The sequence below is a fragment of the Saimiri boliviensis genome, chromosome 12 (assembly GCF_048565385.1).
Source record: "Saimiri boliviensis isolate mSaiBol1 chromosome 12, mSaiBol1.pri, whole genome shotgun sequence".
NCBI classification, from domain to species: Eukaryota; Metazoa; Chordata; class Mammalia; order Primates; family Cebidae; genus Saimiri; species Saimiri boliviensis.
The window spans coordinates 91395688-91420885 of record NC_133460.1 but is presented as its reverse complement, the minus strand read 5'-3'; the positions used below and the strand labels follow the sequence as shown (position 1 = coordinate 91420885).

General features: G+C 41.2%; 1 protein-coding gene across 7 annotated transcripts in view; it reads left to right on the top strand.

The window, feature by feature from the left end:
* SORCS1 (sortilin related VPS10 domain containing receptor 1) overlaps positions 1-25198 on the top strand; it is a 598052-nt gene that overhangs the window by 448266 nt on the left and 124588 nt on the right. For all 7 annotated transcript variants that reach the window (XM_074382853.1, XM_039465320.2, XM_039465322.2 and 4 more), the window contains exons 7-9: positions 2547-2665; positions 5234-5323; positions 13631-13810. In XM_074382853.1, the coding sequence (XP_074238954.1) occupies positions 2547-2665; positions 5234-5323; positions 13631-13810 (389 nt within the window). The remainder of the gene's footprint in view (positions 1-2546; positions 2666-5233; positions 5324-13630; positions 13811-25198) is intronic.

Below are 25198 nucleotides of genomic sequence, written 5' to 3'. Positions count from 1 at the left end.
GTAAAACTTTCTGGTGCAGTGTAAAATTGTGAGGTAAAGATTTTGTGTGCTAGTGGGAGGATTGTTCTGGAAAGGGATAAGTCCTAGAAACTCTCTTTAAGGAAAAAGATTCTGTGTTCTGCTCTAAAATGAAATTATAGGGATGCCTGAAAAAGGAGATGAGGAAGGAAGAACAGAGGACTTTTCTTTAATTTTGGAGGTGGTTTCACTAGGACTAGACAGGTTAAAGCACTTGAGAGCTATTCCTGTCTTTGGAAATGGCAGCTGGGTGAAGGAAGATGGTGTGCAAGGGTCTCTACCATTACCGCATGAGAGTTTATCAGCAACCATTGGTCATTGGTTAGAGGGAGCAAGAGTGCATGCCGCCCCCTAGTGGCACTCTTTGCAGAATACAGGTGCATACAGGTTCCTTAAGTAAAGGTGGTCCTGGACAATTCTGCCTTCTTGATATTCTTAAGAGAAGTCTTTAGTGAATCCTTGTATCTAGCTTAGCTATCTCGACATACCATTGCCCATATCCATTTCCTGTAAATAATCATATTCTTATATTTTCATTTCTAAAAGTAGATTACTGCATAAGTCTCTGATATCTGAAAATCAAACACACTTGTTAAACATCAAAAACAAGTAAAATAATTTTTTATACTCAAAAGGATATATTTCAGTAAGTGGCATGTTCCAACAAATATTCATTTATTGCCTGCTGTGTGCCAGGAATGGTATTAGGATCTGGAGTGCACAGCAGTGAGTAGCAGCAGCAACAGCAAAGAAGGCATTTATCTTAATGGAGATCACACTGTAATGGGAGCCGCGTTTCGCAAGAAAGAAATAATGAACGAGGTCATTTTATATTGCGGTAAATTCCGTAGAGAGAACTAATAGGATGGTGCGTGATAAGGAATAATCATGGAAGATTGTAACAGTGAGCTAGCTGAAATCTAGAACCTGCTTTGGGAACAGCCTGTGGAGAATTGTTTTAGGCAGAGGGAATACAAATGAGAGTCTTTAAAGTGGTAGAAAGTTTGGCCAACTTCCTGAATGTACAGTAGGGTGGATTAGAAGAATCAGAGAGAGAGTAGAAAAGATTAGCGTGGTGGGAAGTTTGGGAGGTTGGAGGATTGGTGCGGTGGGTGGTGGAGAGTTTGAATTTATTCTAAATACAATGAGGCAAAAAGAGTGTTTTCTTTTGTTTTGTTTTGTTTTTTTTTTTTTGAGATGGAGTTTCGCTCTTGTTACCCAGGCTGGAGTGCAATGGCGCGATCTCGGCTCACCGCAACCTCCGCCTCCTGGGTTCAGGCAATTCTCCTGCCTCAGCCTCCTGAGTAGCTGGGATTACAGGCATGTGCCACCATGCCCAGCTAATTTTTGTATTTTTAGTAGAGACGGGGTTTCACTATGTTGACCAGGACGGTCTCGATCTCTTGACCTCGTGATCCACCCGCCTCAGCCTCCCAAAGTGCTGGGATTACAGGCTTGAGCCACCGCGCCCGGCCTCTGTTTTGTTTTGTTTTTTGAGATGGAGTCTTGCTCTGTCGCTCTGGCTGGAGTACAGTGGCATGATCTTGGCTCACTGCAGCCTCCGCCTCCCAGGTTGAGGCGATTCTCCTGCCTGAGCCTCCATCTCCCAGGTTGAGGCGATTCTCCTGCCTCAGCCTCCTGAGTAGCTGGGACTATAGGCGTGTGCCACCATGCCCAGCTACTTTGTAGTTTTAGCAGAGATGGGGTTTCACCATCTTAGCCAGGATGGTTTCAATTTCCTGACCTCGTGACCCGCCCGCCTTGGCCTCTCAAAGTTCTGGGATTACACGTGCGAGCCACTGTGCCCAGTCAAAAGGAGCTTTAAGTAAGGGAATAAGATAATCTGATTAGATAGAGGCCAGGATAGTATGGTCGAAACACAGGAATAGCCTTCCTGATAGAGTCCAAAGATGAAAGAGTTGTCATTACTGATATTGTGGTTATCATCAGGTGAGATCCAGGGTTTCAGTTGACTCCATTGTAAAATAAAAGCAAAGTCTTGGCTCAAGGAACTCCTCCTAATTCTGTTTTACTTCTAATGAATTGGGGAAGAGAAACCCTTATCTTAACCTAGACTCTTATTACTTATAACAACATCATTTTATCATTAGATGATGAGTGATCAGATGTATGTGTGTTTTCCTGTTTGTCAAATCAAAGATCAAAGTGTGAAGGTGAAACCTACTAATGTGAAACAATTGACTGTGAAATCACAAGTATTTATTACCAGTTTTTGAAAATATTTTAACTTGGGTTTGGGAGGGAAAAAATAGTTAGCAAGAATGTAGTATTCCAGGATATCAAGACTTGATGGAAGCACCAGAAGGTGATGTAGGTGGTATTGAGAGCAAGTAAGTAATAAATATAATGGTAATTCAAATAACAATAACAGTGACAATAGCGTATTTAACAAAGACTGTGGGGCTTGTTTAAATAATTGGAAATGGTAAGGGGAATAGCAGATGTCCATTCTGACTCTAAGCTCTGACTGTCTATCCCCCCAACCCCATATTTTTTTTTTTTTTCAGATTCACATTATCTAACTTGCCGAATGCAGAACTGTACAGAGGCCAACAGAAATAAACCTTTTCCAGGCTACATTGACCCAGACTCTTTGATTGTTCAGGATGATTATGTGTTTGTTCAGGTATGAAAGATCCACTTCTGTTGAATGTCTCAAAAACATTTCTTTTCCTTGTCTCTGTCCCTACTGCAGTCCCTTTTGCCTGCTTTACACTCCGTTAAGAGAGGAAGGGAGGGAAGGAAGGAGGGAGGGAGGGAAGGAGGGAGGGAGAGAGGGGGAAGTCACTGTCTTTTCAACAAAACGATAATTACTGAGTGTGGAATCTTCTATACTAGTAGAATAGTAATTAGTTCCTTTGGGCTGTGTCCGGAGGATCTTATCAACATGGGGTCAAAAAGGCACCACACACAGTAGTGAGATTGTCTGTAGGATGATGTGCAGTTCCATCTGTCCCCGACACCTGCATTCCAAAGAAGCTCCCAGTTATCAGAGGGACTGAACAACTATGTCAGTCTCTTTCTGTCTGGGGAGGGGTCAGCCAATCAGCCCCCTCCCCCAATACCCACCTTAAAAGTGGAGAAGCAGGATCGGGAAGGGAAGCTGTGGGGTGGCTGGAGATAGTGGGAGGCAGAGGCCAGGGGGAGAGTAATCAGCTTTTACAGTCATGCACCAACTGTGATTGGAATAAAGACACTTCAGAGCACATGTATTCAGCCAGGTTTTCACCCCGAGAGAGAGAGAGAGTGGGGAACAGTGTGAGAAGCTGAAGTTTTCTGAGTTGTTAGTAGAGAAAAGAAGCAAATATGCTGCACTGCTTTTCAGCATTCAAGGAAAATTTAAGCCTGTTAGGGCCCTGTGTTAGAAAATTTGGTTACTGCCTTCCACGTTAAAAATGACAAAGGGACAATTGCTAAATAGCTTATACATATATATAAATATATAAAATTTCACTACAATTGAGACCCATTCCAGACAGTATTATATTCATTTGGACAAGAAATTATGATTTAGACTATTTAATTACATGCTTTGAGGAAGCAATTTGTTTCGATGCCCACCAGCCTGTGTACTTTTAAAATGTTTTACAAATGATCACACACACACACACACACACACACACACACACACACACACTCCCCATGTCTTTATTCTTCAGGGAAATTAGTAATTAATACTCTGAAATTTTCAGCATCAAGTTGTCAAGTGACGTTTGAATAGTTACACGTATTGGTTCTGTCTGTAATTCATTTCTGTATCAGTGCTGCTCCCAGGAACCTTTTGTGGTTTCTAATAACAGTTCGTGATCCACATCTATGACTTACAAATCAATTCGGCATTTAGAATTTCATACAGTCTTTACCCGTGCCACCATGAACATCCTGTAACCCCTCATTAGACCTAAGAGGTGATCTGGCCACATGATGGTGAAGATGATAACTTTCCAAGTCACATTCCTAATGTGATAAACCTTCACATTTGTTGACATTCTGAGAATGCGAACTCCAGCTGCCATTCAAACTCCAAGCATTTATGGGGCTTAAGAGTGGCTGCAAAGGAGGGAGAGAGACTGGTGGTGGTGCCCTTGACGCTGTACCCTGCATGTTTTTCTTATGCTGGGGTGGAGACCACACCCCTTCCTGTCCTCTCTCACACCCACCAGGATTCATTGGGCTGCATGTTTTGGACAAGACTGGAGGACAGCTGGCTGTGGCGGCACCTGCTTGCAGTCTCAGCTACCGAGGAGGATCACTTGAGCCCAGGAGTTGAAGGGTGTAGTGAGCCATGATTATGTCACTGCACTCTAGCTCTGGGCAATAGACTGAGACTTGTCTCTAAAAGGATTTTTAATAGGCCTGCCGTGGTGGCTCACGCCTGTAATCCCAGCACTTTGGGAGGCCAAGGCAGGTGGATCATCAGAGGTCAGGAGTTCAAGACCAACCTGGGAAACATGGTGAAACTCCCGTCTCTACTAAAAAAAAAAAAAAAAAAAAATAGCAAGGCATGGTGGCAGGGGCCTGTAATCTCCCCATATACTTTGGAGGCTGAATCGGTAAAATGGCTTGAACCTGGGAGGTGGAGGATGCAGTAAGCTGAGATGGCACCATTGCACTCCAGTCTGGGTAACAGAGGGAAATTTTGTCTAAAAATAAATAATAAAATAGAAGAGCCCTAGAGTGAATTAGGACAACAGTCCTAGCCTGGTTTTCTGTCTGATGTGGCAACATTCCTGTCTGGGCCATATGCCCGTAATCATCAATGTAACACCATTGTACTGGAATTCAGTGCCCAGAGATGTGAGGCTCTGGGCCATTTCCTTCTGATACAGCACAGGGACCTGCTCGTAGGGTCATAGACTTGGATCCAGAGACCTGCGCCGATGATGGCAATGAGCCAGTGTACCCCAAGGTTAGTATCATTTGGAAAAAATAACTCAAAATGTGTTCTGGCATCTGAGCCACAGTGCAAATTTAAGAATTGTGTTTTTGTCCAGTCGGTTCAGTTTGGGCCTCTGAGTAGCTCACATACTCTTTATAAGTTGTGTTTGAACTGAATGCCAATCTTAACGCTCGTCCGCAATAGACATTCATGCCATTTGTTGTGTTGGAAGCTACTTTTTTCCATTCAGGTGGCTGCTCGGTGACATGTATCTGTTATAGTAGCTCCTCTCACAGTCTTGTTTTTATGATCCAGCTGACATCAGGAGGGCGGCCCCATTACTACGTGTCCTACCGAAGGAATGCGTTTGCCCAGATGAAGCTGCCGAAATATGCTTTGCCCAAGGTATGGCCTGAATCCCTTTCTTCATTTCACTCTTGCCTCTTATTCACAGAAGCCATTCTCTATCCCCTTTCCCAAGGACTCTTTTAACCTCTAGAGTCATTTCTTTACACCTCTCATCTCTGTTTCACAAGTTCACTCTGCCCTGCTGTCTTTGGTCAGTCTTATTACCCTCCTCTTGTTCCCTCACCCTTTCCCACCTCATTCCCTCCCCCACCCCTTGTAGTCTCAGCTACAACCTTCCCTCCCCTCCCCCCTTCCCCTCCCCTCCCCTTCCTCTCATTGTTGCTATAGAAGCATTCTTATGAATTAATAATTGATTTGCTTTTGCTTTTCAATAGTAAAGGTTTTCAAGCCGTATCTATTGGTTTTCTAACAAGACAGAAGATATTTTTTGGATGTGTTGTGTTTCAGTGCCACAGCTGCCATCCATTTCTGTCCCGTTTTATTATCAGTTATTTCCTGAGTGCGATGCCCTGACGTGGCACCAGCCTTTGCCTTCCCTCTCAGCCAGTCAGCTCCCTGTAAACTTCCGAGCCTGGTTGTCTGTAGAGTTCTGAGGCACAGTTCATTGTTTAGACTCCCCCAAAGGCATACCCTTTGGAAAACAGTGGCAAACAAAAGTTAAACGCCCTCCACCGCGGACACCCCGGGGCTGTCTTTGCAGAAGTGCTGAGCTGCGTTAATACGCAGTGCCACCTAGTGGCGGCCAGGCTGATGCCGCAGCTCCGAGCTGCGCGTTTGGGATCTTGCTGCCATCGTGATGTATTTAAAGTGCCCAGAAACTGTAAATGTCTTGTGCCTTAATCCTAGAGCAAGGATGTGGCTGTAAGAAAGGGACTCTGCAGGCTTAAATAGAGTTATAGCTCAACTTGGAAGCCTTTGGGTTGCACAAATAACACACATCACTTCTTTTTTTTTTTTAATTGAGTTTCCATGCCTCTTTCTCTTATATTTTCATCCATGACTTTGTAGTATGCTGTCTTGAACCAACACCAGATACCTGCCCGGGAAGTCACGTATTAGACATAACACAAGGGCATAGCAGGCCTCCTCTCCTGGGAGAGGCCGTGGTAACAGATTGTTCTGGCTTCTCCAGGCTAAATTCTCTTTCTTACCACCCTTCCCTGATCCTAACATAGTGAAAGGTGGGCTGTAAGCCTCAGCCCATTAGAGGTGATAACACACATTGAGTTGCACTGTTAACTCCAAAGAACGATAGCTGTGTTTATAGTTATTATTTTCAGCTGCTGAGAGATTAATGGCCGTGGTAATTATCTGGAACTGTATGTATGTCTGTGTCTGTATATATTTAAGTTCTTGTTGTTCTTGACTTGGCTGAAGTTTTTTTTTTTTTTTTTTTTTTTTCCAATACAAGAATTTACAACACTGAAGTTGTGCCTCAGATAAGAATTGGATAGCATCACTCTGTAAAAGGAAAACTGAGTGCTGTTCAAATTACCCTTGATAATCTCTTAGGAAGGTCTGCCAGAGAAATGAACATGTTAACTCAATAAATACAACAGAGCTGGGTTTTTTTTTCCTCTTGAGCACTGAAATAAATTGTTGTTTCTTTGATTGACTAATAAATGAAGTAGTTGGCTTGCAAGATTTGTTCCTTAGAAAAAAATAATTATGGCATGTTGCCGTCGTTCACGAGGTATGTGGGAATGCAGACCATGTCAGGAAACAGCCGATTGGAGGCACTCATCCCATGCGTACTCTTGGGAATAGACTGTTTGCTTTTGAGATGGAGTCTCACTCTGTTGCCCAGGCTGGTGTGTGGTGGTGTAATCTTGGCTCACTGGGCGACCTCTGCTTCCCAGGTTCAAGCGATTCTCCTGCCTCAGCTTCCCAAGTAGCTGGGACTACAGGCGTGTGCCACCACACCTGGATAATTTTTGCATTTTTAGTAGTAACATGGTTTTATCACATTGGTGAGGCTGGTCTTGAACTCCTGACCTCGTAATCCACCCTCCTCGGCCTCCCAAAGTGCTGGGATTACAGGCAGGAGCCACTGCGCCTGGCCAAGAATAAACTGTTTAAGTGGACTAAATCTTGATCAAATCAAATGCTATTTGTTACATAATTGAGGCTAGAACTCAAGTCTCCTGACTCTCAAGGTGGTACTTTTATCTTATATTTTCTTACCTTGAAGGTAAATTAATAGTGTTCATTACTAAAACATAGTATCATCACCTGCCCCCCTCCCCTCAAAATTCCATATACTGTCAGGAGGATTAAGAGGAAAATTCCTGGCTGGGCATGGTGGCTCGTGACTGTAATCCAAGCACTTTGGAGGCCAAGGAGGGTGGATCACCTGAAGTTGGGAGTTCAAGACCAGCCTGACCAACATGGTGAAACCCCATCTTTAAAAAAATAAATCAATCAAAAATAAAAAAAAGAAGAAGAAAATTCCATAGACTTAAGGTACCCTACAAATCATAGTTTAAAATCACAAAAACGTTGGTAGACTCATTGCTGGAAGTTTGGGAAACAAATACTTTGCATTGCTTGTTCATAGCCATCACACAAGTCACTGCTGACGGTTGCCCCCAGTGGCATCTAGCCAATATGGAAAGAAAGCGTTTTACTTTGAAGCTGAATTTGCATCTGTGCTCTTCCTCCTGTTCTCCCAGAAGACCATGGTCCATTACTCAGTCTCATCTGGGTCTGAAGGTAGAATGCAGTGATTAATTTAGCCTGTTCCCAGAAAAATTAAGGGCTAGTACAGCAAATGTATTATTTGGTCCAGATGGGTGTTTATTATTTAAGGCAACGACATTATTTATTACAGTCCCGTTATACCTTCAAAAAGAAGCCCCAGCTTGGGGTGGAGTGATCTGTGACAAAGTTTATTTCAAGGCCTTCTGTCTGTCAGGGCTGGTGCAACTGGAAATGAACAAAGCTTCAAGCCAACCAAAGGAATCAAGACAAACTGGCACTTTTATGCTCAGTTTTCTTTAATCACCCACTACCATTGTATCAGCTCTTGAAAGACCATAGTCACCCTGAACTGTGCTTAAAAAATATTTAATGATATAGTAGTAAAGAATGACAGCGGGTGGGGAGATTTTAATATTGCCGTTGCCATTAAGAGCATGTGGCCCTCCAGACAGGGAAACTTAGTGACAGTCTTTCTTCCTTTAACTTGCGTGGAACCCATTTTGAGCTACTCAAGTGAGATAAATGAGGGAATACATATGAAAGTGCTTTGAGCATTTTGGAGGACAGATACTCTATAAAGGCAAGGTAATATTGTTATTACTATGGATCTACTTGTCTCCATGGTGTAAGATCGATGTGGACCAGGATGCAGGTGATGTGAAAGCTGCTTGATTTGCAGCAGGAAACCCGGGTTAGGGACCCAGGTCTGTCACTAACTTGCTTTGAAACCTTGGGCTGGTTTGTCAGTTTCTCTTTTCCTCATTTTTTTTTTTTAAATAATGAGCTCATATTCACAGCAATATTTTCTCATATGTGTTACTTAGAATAAAATGTTCTTAGTACTCCTTTCTGAGAATTTGGTTCTGTGGTCAAATATGTCTGAAAAAAAGAAATAAACTGCACTGTGTTTCTTGCCTAGAGAGCAGCAGTAGCTTGCTGGTGTGTTGAAGGTTCAGAATGTCCAGTGAGCAAGAAAACTCTTTAATTCACCATTCATTAAAATGTTTAACCAAAAGATTCCATCTTCCTTTTCAAATCTATTAAAATCCTAACAACATTGTTGTCCTACAGATCGGACTTTAGAAAATGCTTCAATACAAAATCTGTAAGATCACATCCTGCTCTCAAATCCTGTGATTCGGTTAAAGCATTCGACATAAAGTGCCACATTGGGAGAAAAAGCAAATTTTTACCCATAGAAACAGGATATAGGAAAGGAGAAAACAGAAAGATGATATATAAATATTTCCAACTGTTCAATTAAAATATTTAAGATCTAGTTCTTGGAACAAAAATTTGCGATGTGGAGAAAAGAAAAAATAATAAAAAATTATTTAAGACCAATATCATTTGAAAATGGCTGTTCAACCTAATTATATGTAGCAAAGGAAGGATTGAAACTCAGCCCATATCTAGAGATGGACATTTTAATCTGTTATCATTGTGTGACTAGTTCTCTAAGTGACTCAGACCACAATATTTGATGTATCTGTGTTTTCCTTTCCAAGTCTACAAAATAAAAGCTTGGGAGAAGTGGCTTGTATCGGTGACACACTTTCCTCTTCCAGCCTAAGATCATGTAACCAAATGTTTATTGCGAGACACTCAGAGGTTCACCAATGCAGAAATTCACTGTAAATCACAGAAGTGGGAATCAGCTATGCAGGGGTCAGGTTATTATTGAAATATTTTAACTTGGCTTCAGGGATTATGATGCATCTTACTGACAAGGAAGGGAGGATGAATTGGGAATGGTATGATGTTTCTCAAAGCCGAGGTAAAGAGTTAGGTCTTTTCCCTGTAGGATGGGGAGCCATGGGAGGATTGCTCTTCAACGCAGGAACAGCCCTGGGGCCAATTTCCACAGACAAGTCACCCCATTCGAAAGAAACCAAACACTTGGGTATAGCTTCTCCTGGTTCAGAGAGTTTTAAATTTTATTTTAAACAACAACAACAAAAACACTTGGGTGAACCAGTTCTTGTCATGTATATAGTTAGGACTTGAATATTTGCAGTAAACAGAAAGGCCAAATCAACCTAGCTTAATCACCAAAGGGGATGCAGGGGCTCCCTTAACTGAGGATAGCTAACATATCTAGAGCATATGCTAAGTACCAGGCACTATTACAAGAGCTTAACACTTATTAACTGATTCCATCCTCAGCACTGCATGGGGGATTCTGCTATCTGTTTTGCAGGTTGAAATTATGAGACACAGACTTTCATTAACAAGGCTAAGTTACAGAGCCAAGATTTGAACTCAAGTAGTTTTACTCCAGTCCATTCTTCAGCCACTTGGCTAGACTGTCTTCTTTAACTGAAAAGTCTGGAGGTGGAATCAGCTTCTAAAATGTCCAAATTTAGGGACCAAAAGATGTTACAGGATTGGGCCATCTCTCTCCATCTACTTTTTTTTTCTTTTTTTTTTTTTTTTTGAGATGGAGTTTTGCTCGTCACCCAGGCTGGAGTGCAGTGGTGCGATCTCGGCTCACTGCAACCTCCGCCTTCTGGGTTCAAGCAATTCTCCTGTCTCAGCCTCCCAAATAGCCGGGATTACAGGTGCCTGCCACTGCACCTGGCTAATTTTTGTATTTTTAGTAGAGGCAGAGTTTCACCACGTTAGCCAGGCTGGTCTTGAACTCCTGACCTCAGGTGATCCACCTGCCTTGGCCTCTCAAAGTGCTAGGATTACAGACGTGAGCCTCTGACCCTATTTTCATCAGGGTTGGCATCATCCTTTACTTCCAAGATATGTTTCCAGCAGATCTGGAGTTTTCCTTTTTATTCTTACTGCTTATAAACCAATAGTGAGATACTAATTTTGCCTCTCCTTAATAACTCCGCAGTCATTCTAGAAACGTGTCATATTGACTTTATGTGGGTCACGTGCCCATTACCTATTCAGTTGCTGTTGCCAGAGAAATGCAATATTCTGAATGCCAGTTCTAAAAGCTCATTTCTGGTGCTGCTGGTAGAAAAAGTGGAAAAATGTTTAGATTTAATACAGAAATATATCTGAGAAGGATGAGGCTGTTTAAAAAAAAAAAAAAAATACATCCATGCAGTTGGACCTGTGTCTCTCAGGTTCTGTATTATATGGAAAATATTCAAAAAATTAATAACAATATAATAAAAAGTAATACAAATTAAATAATTGATACAACTATTTACGTAGGCTTCGTATTGTATTAGGTATTACAAGTAAACCAGAGATGATTTAAAGTGTACAGGAGGATGTGTGTAGTTTACATGCAGATATCACACCCTCTGCTTATAATAGCAGATATTATCACCCTCTGCTTACCACAGCCAGGGGGCTTGTCCATGACAGCCAGAATAGCCTACAGCTGAGGGGCTTGGTGGTGCTCCTTATCTCTAAAGCAGCTGGGCCCAGCAGCAGCAATGCTTCCTGTCAGAACTATGACATGGTCAGTGGGATCTACTCACATCAAAGATGTTTGGCAGAGATCACAGAGCTTATTCATACTGCTCCCCTTGTACATCGTGGGATAGTAAATTTAAGTGAATTGCAGTCATCTGATGGTCCACTGAAAGACACGCAGTTTGGAAATAAAATTGCTGTCCTGAGTAGAGACTTTCTTCTAGCAAATGCCTGCAATGGACTAGCTCTGCTACAGAACACCAAGTCATTTTCATTTAATGGACCTATTGCTATATATCCATTGGGAGACTGTGAGTCAGCCTGGGTCTTGTCTAAACACCCAAGAGCATTGTCATGATGTCACTCCTGGAGGTTTTTCTATTAAGCATTAGTGATTTATATTTCTGGATAACCAGTGGCACAGATGTACTCTTTACATAGCTGATGTGTTTCCTTATGTTAACTCTTTTTCCTAAAGGCATAAATATGTTGTTTACAAGGAAGTATTTTGTTTGTATAAATATGCTCAATTTACACATATATTACTCCTCCTTTTACACTGTCTGTATAGTTTAATAAAGAAGCTATTGTCTAAAAAAAAAAAAAAAGGAACTTGAGCCTCTCTGGATTTTGGTATCTGAGGGCAACCGTGGAAACAGTTCCCCTGCAGATACCTAGAGAGAGTTGTAATCATCAGAAGAAATGTAAACAGACATTCAGTGGATAGAAGCACACATTAAATTAACGGGCAGGATTCATTTTTTCCTTGCCACTTGTGGTTCTTTCTACAAAAATTGTTAGGAAATTCGAATATGTCGTATGGAACCTGAGTAGAGGTGAGAAATATGAAGCCCTTTGAATATGGACGTCTCCCTCTGGGATCTTGAGTTTACTGTGATAAAGGGTAAAGAGGAGAAGGAGTCTTGTTCCTACACGTCTAGAGCAGGGTCCGACCTGAAATGCTGCTTGATTGAGAGCATGGGCATATGTGACCGTGAGAAATTTAGGTTAGAAACTAGGTAGAATTTCCCCACGCTGAAATTGTTTGGAGGATTGTCAGATCTCCTGAAGCTTTTCAAAAATAGAATATGGTGCGTGTGGGAAGTTTCGAGTACTAAGCTGTGCCAAAAGCAAGAATCGTTCTACGTTGCTCTTCTGCCTTTGTGGTTATATGCAAGCTTTGCTTTTGTTTGTTTTGGTTACTTAGTTTTAATTTTTGGTTTTTAGAAGTTGTTTTAGGCCTATTTTCTTCAGCAGAGGGTAAAATGCAGCCAAGAACATATGAACAGACATCTAAAGAGGACAGCAGGCTTTGGTCTGAGTCAGCAAGCTTTGGTCTGTGGTAGCTTCCAATGTACTTCTCTAGAGTTATGGATGGAGTGGGAAAGAGTTTGAAATTCCCATCCCAGGACCATGTGCTCACTGCCTCCTTGCTACTTCTGCTTTAATTCTATCTTCCAGGGCCTGAAAACATTGTCACTTATGCAGACTATCTTTTACCCTTTTTCACGGGAGGATTCCTGCAGAACCTCTCAGTTTAGGTTTTGACGAGCAGCTAAGTCTTTGAACACACAATATGAAGATTAGTACTTTGGGTTGCTCCAGGGAATGTTTTCTTAGGGCTGAGGGCAGAGGAGACTGGCTGGGAGTGGCTGAGCCTTAGGGCAGTGCTTTTGAAACTTTAATATGCATGATCATTACTTAGCAATCTTATTAAAATGCAGATTTCCATTCACCAGGTGAGGCCCAAGGTTCCACATGTTTAACAAGCTTACAGGTAATGTCCTTGCTGCTGGTCATGAGCCCCGCTGAGAGATGCAGGGTTTGTGTATTTTCTCTCTGTCCCCCCAGCTTTTCCTCGTATCTGCCCCATATATGCCTCTGAGCAAGTATCATATTTATGCCTGGCAAAAATATCAGGACAATTGATTCTCCAAATCATACATATTAAAGAATTTTTCAAATTATGTAATGATTTCAAATTACATGGTTTTTCAAATTATTTAATTAAAACAGCTCCCAAACATCCCTCCATCCTCTTTTCTCATGACCGTATTGCCTGACCCCACAAGTGACAAAGGAAATATATGATTAACACTTCACTGATTATTATTTAACATATGCAAAAGGAAGCTATCTTCCATTAACGTGCTTATGCTTATTCTGGTATTTCTCGTGTGATTCCACACTCTTTGGATGTCTGCCAGGTTAACGTATAAAACTCTTCCTCCCTCTTCGTGACCCTGTGTCTCCTCACAGGACATGCATGTTATCAGCACCGATGAGAATCAAGTATTTGCAGCGGTCCAAGAATGGAACCAGAATGACACGTACAACCTCTACATCTCAGATACACGTGGTGTCTACTTCACCCTGGCCTTGGAGAATGTCCAGAGCAGCAGAGGCCCTGAGGGCAATGTCATGATCGACCTCTATGAGGTATGTCACGAGGCATACGTGGTCCTAAGCCACAGCAGTGCCCAGCTGGCTGGTGGAAGCCTGGCATGAACTGTTTTCCTGCTCATTTTCATACGTTCTTATGTGGTCTCATTTCTCTTGGGGTATGGGGAGATTTGCAGAACATTTTTATTAGTTATTTTGCAATCCACAGAACATCTCTGGGAGGGATACTTTTTTGATAAACTCCACAGGACATGAAGGCCCAGCGGACTTGCAGAATGTCTCGGGAGGCAGTCAATTGCAGGGTTTGATGAGAATGGTCTGCATGTGAAGTTTGGACGTAGTTCTGAAGGGCAGATAGGGCGGTGAGTATAGGGATGGTGATGGCACTCCCTTGTCTCTCAGAAGAAAGAATGAAGGTGTTAGGGTCTCCTGCATCCAGTCAGAAGACACTCCTTTTGGACTTGAAGACCTTTCTGGTTAAATAAGCTCCTTTGGGTAATGGCCTTTATCTCACAGGGTCAGAGAATGAGATCAGATTACCAAGTGTTTTTCTCCTTAGTCTAGGAAAATAAAACAAACAACTACAACAACAAGAACAGAGCTTAGCAGACTCTTTGTTTCTCAGAATGGCCAAGATTCAAAAGAAAATCATGTATGTTGGATTCGTTAGCTTTCATAATAAAAACCAATGCTTTAATTGCCGTTGAAGGCACAGTTAACTAGAAAGAAAACTGCTGCTTTGGGATGGATTTTAGCCATTCATCAGTCTTATCATGCATTATGAAGGATTTATAATAGGTTATAATAAGCCATTTGAAAACATTCAGAATTTGGGAAGCGCAACTGTATACCTATATTTTATCTGAAAAAATCTAAAGTGGATTTAAATATGTGCAGCCGTAATGACTCTATCATTTAGTTGAGAGTAAGCGCAGTAAGTCAAGAGTTTGTTTGTATAAGAAGTAAGAGTATATCCAGCGTGAAAGAAACTAATTTCGCTTAAGAAATTTAAACCTATCATTGTAATTCTTTTTCATGTGTTCTGTCTTCCTTCTCCTTCAGAGGTTCTTAGTGATTTTCTTCTAGTATCTAAACTTCTCTGTATGTATAAAGGCATGTTAATAAACTATATGCCAAATTTAGAGCCGAAGTATTTGCAATAGAAATTATGGCAGACTAGGATAGGGTATGGTTTATGTGTATGTATTTAGAAAAAGGCACTGTAAGCTTTTTCAGACTTTCTTTTTATTTATTTATATTATATTTTAAGTTCTTGGGTACATGTGCAGATTGTGCAGGATTGTTACGTAGGTATACACATGCCATGGTGGTTTGCTGCATCCATCCCCCCATCATCTACATTAGGTACTTCTCCTAATGTCATCCCTCTCCAATCCCTCCACCCTCTGCTATCCTGCCCCTATATCCCCCACCCCGCAACAGGTATGTGATGTTCCCTTCCCTGTATCCATGTGTTCTCATTGTTCAGCACCCACTTATGAGGGAGAACCTGCGGTGTTTGGTTCTGTTCTTGTGTCGATTTGCTGAGAATGGTGGTTTCCAGCCTCATCCATGTCCCTGTAAAGGACATGAACTCATCCTTTTTTATGGCTGCGTAGTATTCCATGGTATATATGTGCCACATTTTCTTTATCCAGTCTATTATTGATGGGCATTTGGGTTGGTTCCAAGTCTTTTCTATTGTAAACAGTGCCACAGTGAACATACATATGCATGTGTCTTTATAGTAGAATGATTTATAATCCTTTGGGTATATACCCAATAATGGGATTGCTTGGGTCAATTGGTATTTCTGTTTCTGGATACTTTAGGAATCACCACACTGTCTTCCAGAATGGTTGAACTAATTTACACTCTCACCAACAGTGTGAAAGTGTTCCTATTTCTCCACATCCTCTTCAGCATCTGTTGTCTCCAGATTTTTTAATGAGCACCATTCTAACTGGTGTGAGATCGTATACTTTCATAAGATTTTCCAATTCTCCTGCCCATGTTTCAGATCAATACAATATCATATATTACAGCCTCAAGTTGTATTCTAGAAGAAATTTACATATTGTGATGATTTAGTTTCAACTTCATGTTGAATAAAATTTAATTTAAATTACTGACTTTGGATTTAGGTTGCCTTAATTCCTAGCAACGCCACTTGTATTTATTTTTGAGAAAAATCTAATAACCTGTATTTATTTTTATTTATTTTTTTTTGAGATGGAGTCTTGCTCTGTCACTCAGGCTGGAGTGCAATGGTGCAATCTGGGCTCACTGCAACCTCTGCCTCCTGGGTTCAAGCCATTCTCCTGCCTCAGCCTCCCAGGTAACTGGGACTATAGGCGTGCACCACCACGCCTGGCTAATTTTTAAATCTCGTAATTTCTGAGCCACACTTTCCTTGTTTAAAATATGGAGATAAACATGATACCCACTAGATATGATTTTTCTGAGGATTAAATGTGTTAATCCTTTTAAAACACTGAGCACAGTGCCTAAAATACAATAATGCTCAACAAATTATAGATAGCATCATTAATATTATGTTCCATTATGTTCAAGCACCACTGCAGTGTTCTACTATCATAGCCTTAAAAGCTCCCCACATTGTTTAAATACCCAAAACATTTATATTATTTTGGATTTCTACATCTTGCCATATTGCAGTTAGTGCAGCCATATGACATTCTTTACACCAAATAGTTGTCTTCTTATAAACGAGTGTAAATTACCGCATTTCTTTTTTCATTTGTAAATAGATTATAAATATTTTAACTTGAAGTGTGTTTTGTTGAAATGCCATGTATTTTCTTGCCTTGATTAAGCACTTACAGTGGAAGTATTCTTTTTTCCCTTTTTTTTTTCTTTTTTTTTGGAGATGGAGTCTTGCTCTGTTACCAGGCTGGAGTACAATGGCATGCTTTCCACTCACTGCACCCTCTGCTTCCTGGGTTCAAGTGATTCTCCTGCCTCAGTCTCCCAAGTAGCTGGGACTACAGACACGTGCCATCACATCCAGCTAATTTGTTTCGTACTTTTAGTAGAGACAGGGTTTTGGCCAGGTGCAGTGGCTCACACCTGTAATCCCAGCACTTTGGGAGGCCAAGCGGGGCAGATCATGAGGTCAGGAGATTGAGACCATTCTGGCCAACATGGTGAAACCCCATCTCTACTAAAAATACAAAAATTAGCTGGGCTTGGTGGTGCATGCCTGTAGTCCCAGCTACTCGGGAGGCTGAGGCAGTAGAATTGCTTAACCCTGGGAGGTGGAGGTTGCGGTGAGCCGAGATCGCATCACTGCACTCCATCCAGCCTGGTGACAGAGTGAGACTCTGTCTCAAAATAAATAAATAAATAAAAATAGAAATAAAGAGATGGGGTTTCACCATGTCGTCCAGAATGGTCTCGATCTTCTGACCTCATAATCCAGCTTGCCTTGACCCCCCAAAGTGCTGGGATTACAGGCACGAGCCACGAGCCACCGTGACCACCCTAAATGGAAGGATTCTTGCTCAGAGCATCCACTGGCAAGATGTGAAAGCAACTTAATCACCCAGTTTTCTTCCCTGAGCCTTGTTCTATCCTTGGTCTCCTAAAGACATATTCTGATTTTCAGGTTCCATTTTCCCCTTCCTGATTATCCTCTTCCCTATGTTTTTTGAGTCAACATAGAATTGATTCTCTGGATAAATTTTGTTTTCTGCCAGGAATAGAAACCATTTTAATTGGTCCCTTGATGATGAAAAAAAATGAAATATTTAGACGGGAATGACTTTGCAGTGTCTTGTTATTTGCAACTATTGTCATGACTTTTTCTGAATTCAGACAAATGTAACAGGTATGGTATGAAAAGAGGAAATGGGGCGACCTCTGGACATGCCATACATTGCTTTGTTAATTCTGTGTTTCCCCTCTGTGCCTCTCTTGCAGTTCACTATCTGTAGGGAAACGGCTGGCTCTTGTTATCATCATTTTGAGCAGTGGTGTGACTATATTATGTAAAGGTGCTCTGCATCCCGGGGCTGGGAGACAGGAGTCTTTGTTTTATTAGCCTGACAGTTCACAGCAACTTGAATTAAAATTGATGTGATCAGAACGGCAGTGCCGTATCTACTGATTACCTAGATAGAAAGAATATTGGCTGACACGGAGCCTGGCACAAATGTTCCCTTAAATCTGATTGTTCTGCCTAGCAGAAAGCTGAAAGCCATCCAGCATGAATTTCCCAGTAGAATGGTAATGAATGATGAGAGCTTAGAAATAAATGAAAAGTAAGAAAATCCATCGATGAATTACTAAGGAGCAAAGATGAGCATCACGCGAGCTGGGGGTTACAGAGATAGCGTACACGGAGTGCATGTCTGCTCGCATTTGGGGTGACTGAGGAGGATGGCCTTTGTTCTTTGTTTGTATGCTTCTGCATGGCAATTATGTGCTATTTCTGCATTTGTGAGTTCTTCAGGCTATTTTAGCAGAGGTGAATTGTATAATGTATAAACATGTGGACAGGTCTGTGTATCAAGGATGTGCATTGCTGATGGGTCTTTGTAAAAATGCAGAAGGAAGCACTATGTTCATTAAAATTGAGCATTTTGTTTGCACATACATTGGAATCTGGCTACAGACTCTGTATTCTCCACCCTAGAACTATGTGTATATGTGGAATGAGAGAGAGAAATGCTGGGGACAAAGTGTTCGGGGTAAAGTCTTATGTGATTTAGTTATTGAAATACCAGAGTTTTCCATCAGTGTGAATTGGACTCCGTTCAAGAGAATCGAGAAATGAGAAGCCAGGAAAGTTGGCCTCAGAGCAAAAATACTAGAAATGGATTTTTGTTGATATCATTAATAATGGCTGATTTTTGGGCCGCTTTGTACCAGCATGGTGTAAAGAACCTTTCATAACTGTCTCATTCAATGCATACATTAGCTTTACGTTGTAGGGACCATTGTCACTTCCACTTCAGATATAAGTAAATGGAGGCAGAGAAAATACAGCAACTTTTACAGGACCCCAAAAATAGTAGGTGGCAGAGTTGGGACCTAAACGCTAGAGTATGCAAACTCTCAACTGCAAACAGTTGTATTTACCCTGAAGGATCAGCATCTGGGCTTATATCTGGTTTGGAGGCGTAATAGCATGAAGATGGAAGAACGTAGAAGGGCAGAGTAAACAGGGTTAGACTTTGCATTCCAGTGGAAAACAGAAGACTGGAAGAAGACAATGATCTGGGGAAAAGTCAATGTAAAACTGAGAATCAGAAGTTTGATTGCCTGAGATCTATCTATGCAGCACCTTTAGTACCAAGTCCTGAGTTACAGCTAAGTTCAGGCCATATTTACACATGGCTCACAGTCTTGTCTGATGGATGTATTTGCGTAAGAAAAGCTTGGAAACAAGTGTCCTGAAACTCCATCATAACTGAATAGAATGAATGTTCCAGTGGCATCTCGTGAGTTGGGGAACAGAAGACCGTATGTCTGACAGCAGCCAGAGCAAAGGAACTGTGCTGAGTGTATCTGAAGAGTGATGCCTGATATTTTTGTGTGTTGTGGCTGATGAGGGGGAGTCTGACAGGTTTGGATGATGATACCTTCTCTCCTTTGGGAAGGGAATATTAATTAATGATGATGACGAGCACTTTGGCTTAATAGACAATGGCAGTTCCCACCGCAGCTGAGTGGGAAGGGTTGTGTTGGGAGTGAAGCCACTTGGCCGATAAATTCAGAATGCAAAAGACTGTGTACATACATGAGCAAGCCCTGGTGGGTGTCATGAAGGACAGCCAGTGACCAGGGCATGTTCTGTTACACACAGTGTCTTATGTACATTATGAGTACCCTCTATCTAAAGAGAAAACTCAGTGGTCACGGTAATATAACATACACCTTGATTTCTTGGAGAAAGACTGCTTCTTACAATCTAGAATAGGAGGTAGGGAAGAAAAATGCTCTCCCATTCAAGATACATTTACTACGGAATATTGAATGCACTATTGGCTGGGTGCAGTGGCTCACACTTGTAATCCCAGCACTTTAAGAGGCCGAGGTGGGTGTGTCATCTGAGGTCAAGAGTTTGAGACCAGCCTGGCCAACATGGCGAAACCCTGTCTCTACTAAAAATACAAAAATTAGCTGGCGTGGTGGCACACGCCTGTAGTCCCAACTACTTGGGAGGCTGAGGCAAGAGAATCACTGGAACCTAAGAGGCGGAGGTTGCAGTGAGCTGACACGGTGCTACTTCACTCCAGCCTGGACGATGGAGTGAGACTCTTTCTCAAAAAATAAATAAATAAATAAATAAATAAATAAAGAACGTATTGTGATTTCAGGCTACTGTCTCTTAAGGAGGAGAGTACTGTTTGAGGAGGAGAGTGCTGTTTGGTTAGGGCAATGGAGAAGGAAAGAACATTGCGGTTTTTCTTGGCCAATGAGTTCCCTGATTGTGAAGGCACCCCTGGCCTCATGTTTCTCCTGCCTGGTATCCACTCTTGAGAAGAGAAAAATATCCCATCAGAAAGCCCAAAGAAATTGTGGTCATGAATATGTTCTCTTTCTTGTTACAGTTGTTGTTTCGTATTTTTAATGTTTTTCTCAAACTTTGGCAATTAGGATTTGTAGTTTAAGTCTGAGACTCAGAGGGTGGGAGCACTCATCTTTTCGTCAGCATTAAAGGCAGAAATAAGCAAAAACTCTTGCACTGGGGTCTTCTCAACTTAGCTTCTGCAGGGATTTTATGAATTGTTTTCTTACACAAATATATAAGCTCCTTTGAATTAATTTATGATAAAGAGTATAAGGAGTACTAAAGATGTTTATGGGAAGACTGATCCTATAAGAACAGGACAGAATCATCCAGAAAGTAAACTTAAAAATCAAGGGAGATATCTGTGTTTTTTTGTTTGTTTGTTTGAGATGTTGTCTCGCTCTGTCACTCAGGCTGGAGTGCAGTGGCATGATCTCAGCTCACTGCAACCTCTGCCGCCCTGGTTCAAGTGATTCTTCTGCCTCAGCCTCCTGAGTAGCTGGGATAACAGGCACGTGCCACCACACCAGCTAATTTTTGTATTCTTAGCAGGGACGGTTTCACCGTGTTGGTCAGGCTGGTCTTGAACTCCTGACCTCATGATCCACCCACCTCAGCCTCCCAAAGTGCTAGGATTACAGGCATGAACCAGTGGGCCTGGCTGTGTTTTTTACTTGAAATCACCAAAGAAATTTGAATTCCCAGCACTTAGTACATTCCAACTCTCAAAATAAATAAATAAATAAATAAAACAAAAAAACCCACAAAACATAGTTCCTTAGATATTCTATGTGTTATATCCTCAAGTGCCTAGAAGATCATATGATATATAGTAGATACTCAGAAAATGTTTATTGAATGGCTAGAGTAAATATACTGATAAATGAATAAAATACAATTTCTTTGAGTAGAACATTCTGATATGATATTTCTCTCAGGACACTCTAGGATGAGAGAGAAGTTCAAAGAGACAGTACAGCCACAGGATTAAGGGTATAGACCCTGTAGTTAGACAGACTGACTTGGAGTCCACATCTAAGATTCTCTAGGGAGACGACCTTAGGCAAGAGATCAGCCAAATCTGAACTTAAGTTTTCTCATCTGTAAATTGAGGATAATCTGAACTCTAATGCATGGAGAGATTGACAAGTTCATGTTTGCAAAGTCTTTCATGTACAGGTTGAGCATACTTTATCCAAAATGCCTGGAACCAGTAGAGTTTCAGATTTTAGATATTTTTGGATATTAGAATATTTACATATCTATAATGAGATATATTGGAGCTGGGACCCAAGTATACCATAGGATTAATTTATGTTTCATATACACCTTATCATGTAGCCTGAAGGTAATTTTAAACAATATCTTTAACAATTTTGTGCATAAAACAGTTTTTTGTATTCTAGAAATTTATTTCTTATCGATTCATAAAAGGCACACATTTTTAGGGTACGTATATATAATAATTTAATATATTTATATGATTAGTAAATAGCAAATTTGTATACTTGAGATTATTCATCACCTTAAATATTTTTCTTTAGAGTTTTGATTGTGTTTTGACTCTGACCCATCACATATCATTAGGTGTAGAATGGTTCACTGATGGCATCATGTCAGTGCCTAAAACATTCTAAGTTTTGAAGCATTTTGGATTTTTGGATTAGGGATATTCAACCTGTGGTACCTGACACTTCATAGTCAGTAGATTTGGGTTACAGTTATTGTTATATCTTTCCTCTAAAACATCTTTATTGAGATATATCCACACATACAATTTACTCACTTAAAATGTAAAATCCAGTGGTTTCTAGTATGTTCACAGAGCTGGGCAGCCACCACCACAATTTTAGGACGTTTTCATTGTCTAATACAGAAACTCCACAACCATTAGTAGTCATTCCCATTTCTCCTCCAGGCATCTTCTCCCCAGTCATGGTTACCAGAGGCTTGGGGTTATATCTTCTAATGCAGAACTCTTACAACCTGTTTCAGTAGAAACAAAAACAGGGGTTGGCATGGTGGCTCACATCTGTAATCTCAGCACTTTTGGAGACTGAGGCAGGTGGCTTGCTTGAGCCCAGGAGTTTGAGAACAGCCTGGGCAATGTGACAAAACCCTGTCTCTGCAAAAAAAAAAAAAAAAAAAAAAAAAAAAAAAAAAAAAAATTAGCTGTGCACAGTGGTGTGAAACTGTAGTCTCAGCTACTTGGAAGGCTAAAGTGGGAGGATAGTTTGAGTCCAGGAGGTCTTGACTGCACTGAGCTGTGGTCACACCACTGCTCTTCAGCCTAGGTGCCAGAGGGAGACCCTGTTTCAAACAAACAGACAAACAGGGTTCTTTGTATAAGGTTACTTTACTGTTATTAATTTTAAAGAGCAGTTTGGTGGCGTGAATGACAGTCCAATGTTTATATTAGTGTGGGAGACCATAACGTGAGAGGACACAGCATAAGACAAAATTGGAATTAATATAAAGAGTATAAGGAGTACTAGAGATGCTTATGGGAAGATTGAGTCCCGTAAGAAGATCCCACCGTTGTTGACAGCCAAGATACAGGAACTATCTGTATAAGAGATGAAGGAGAGAGAAGTGTTGGGATAATCAGGATGAAAAGAGATTCTGGTTTCTGGAAAAGGCTTATGAGCTGAATCTTGTGGGATGAAAAGGCAGAGGCATGTCAGGAGGCTGTCCAAGGGTATTGAGGGTGGCCTTTGTGAACAAAGAGCATCAGATAAGAGAAGGGAAGGAAGTGTTCTGAGACCATGATGTTGGCAACAGGAAATGCACTGATGTACTTTGTGTTAGGCTTAAGGTTTGTGCTGTAACACTTCATATTTGAAGTCTAATTAAAATAATGTCTTGATGTATATGATATTAAATAATAAGAAATAATTTCTTTTGAGACGTCTAGTAGCAAATTTCTCTGTATGGGAAGCAAAGAGACAAAAGTAGCTTTCTAGCACACTCAGCATTCTCAAAGATCTTTATGCAGAATTCAGAAGGGCAATAAAGGCAACAATTCTTTTCCCAAAGGAAGACAGACTTCCAACAGTGGGATGTACCATTCCCATGGGAGTTTCGTCATCAGAAATTCTGTGTCTATGGGAAGACACGGCTTCTGTTGGGAACATTACTTTACCCCATCCTATCCCATCCCTCAGCTCCACTCCATTCCATAAATATGTAGGCAGTGTGGATACAGAGAGGTAATCTAGAAACATAAACATGCCCCCTCATCCTCAGTGGAACCCCAGACCTTACACTCACACAAAGAGAGACGTATACTGCATGGATACACAGGTACACACATGTATACCCACACACATTCCACATTTGGGGCACTAATACTTGATATTAGCCCTCTTGATATCCAAAGTCCTACAGGGAGAGGGTAGAGGTTTTGAGAAACACAGGACCAGACCTTAGAAAAGACCATTGGAGGGAAGTGGTTCAAGCCTAGGGGTTTCTGTGAGACACACAGAACAAGCTCAGAGCAAAAGGAACAGTGAATAGCACGGAAACCTAAGAGTAGGGCTGACTACCTTTGCAGACCAGATCAAAGCAGCAAAAGAAAACAACAAAACCAAAAACCCAACATTAAATGGATGAAATGTCTTGGCTGCAAGAGGAAAATAAGCAATAAGCAGACCCTCTCCAGCTCTATCGCCCATTGATACACATTCTTTTTACTTTGCCAAGTTTTTATTCCTCAAGATAAACCTGAAGGCCAAGCTGCCAGAGATGAATTACAAAGCGCAGCTCTTTGCTCAAGTGGCATTTGATAATGCCAAGCAGTCGGGGGCCAATAAAGTCACCACTTCTGCAAATCAAATGAACCAGCTCCCAAACCTGCATAACCTGGCATTGGCACCCTTGCCAGAAGAGGGAAAGGGCAGGCAGGAAAATGGGCAATGAAACGACTGGATTGGTAACATTTTTATTCCTTCTGCACTTACTGTAACCCTCTAGAGTGTTGAATGGCTAAGACAGGGTCATTTCTCATTTCTGGGAATGGTATAGAGGAAAAACCGGTATGACTGTGAAATTCTGATTTGCGTAATTTAATTTTTTTAAAGAACTGGTAGTTTATTCCTATTTAAGTATGTAACAGCTTCTTGAACATATGCAAAACCAATATGGAGTTCCCTGGTGAGCAGTCCTTGTGGTGCTGGTGTAGTGAATTACTAAATATTATTTGTAATTAACACACTGTTGTCGGGAGGCAGAGTGCTCCTGGAGTTTATGCCTTCCATATTTGTTGACGTTAGACAATGCACAAGAAATTTGTTCTGGCTGCTATTGATTGCCCAGAATGCACCTTGTTTCCTGAGTATAATAGTTCAAATTATTCCTCTCAGCAACTCATTTATACCATTTATTTGTTTAACATACTTTTTTCAAAAGAGTACGGATTTGGTCCAACTCTAAATTATCGCAGATGCCAGATCAGCAGGTACACACTAATGAGATCTGGCTGTCAGAAGAAAGGCGAAATATGTGTCTTTTATCGATTGAAACCCAGCTTCTTAGAATTGACAGATTCACAGCTGTATTTGTTGAAACGATGTGGAAGTCAGGCAGATTTGGGTGTGTTTCTCAACTTGCTGTGATCTCAGTTTCTTCATCTGTAGCATTGGGGTAAAAGCTGCAGATTCAGGTGTGTAGTGAGTACTGGAGGTTTTATAAATAAAGTACAGGGCATAGCCCTTGGTGTTTGGTGAAGTCTGAGGAGGTGACCGCTATGGCTTCACTATTCTGCTTAGAAGTTTTTCATGTTTTGATATAAAGGGCTCAAGTTAAGTAGGTTCAAATATGCTTGTTAGCTTACTTATTCTCTAGGTATGTTCCAGAAACCACCCAGTCAAAGTGTTCATTTCCTCGTT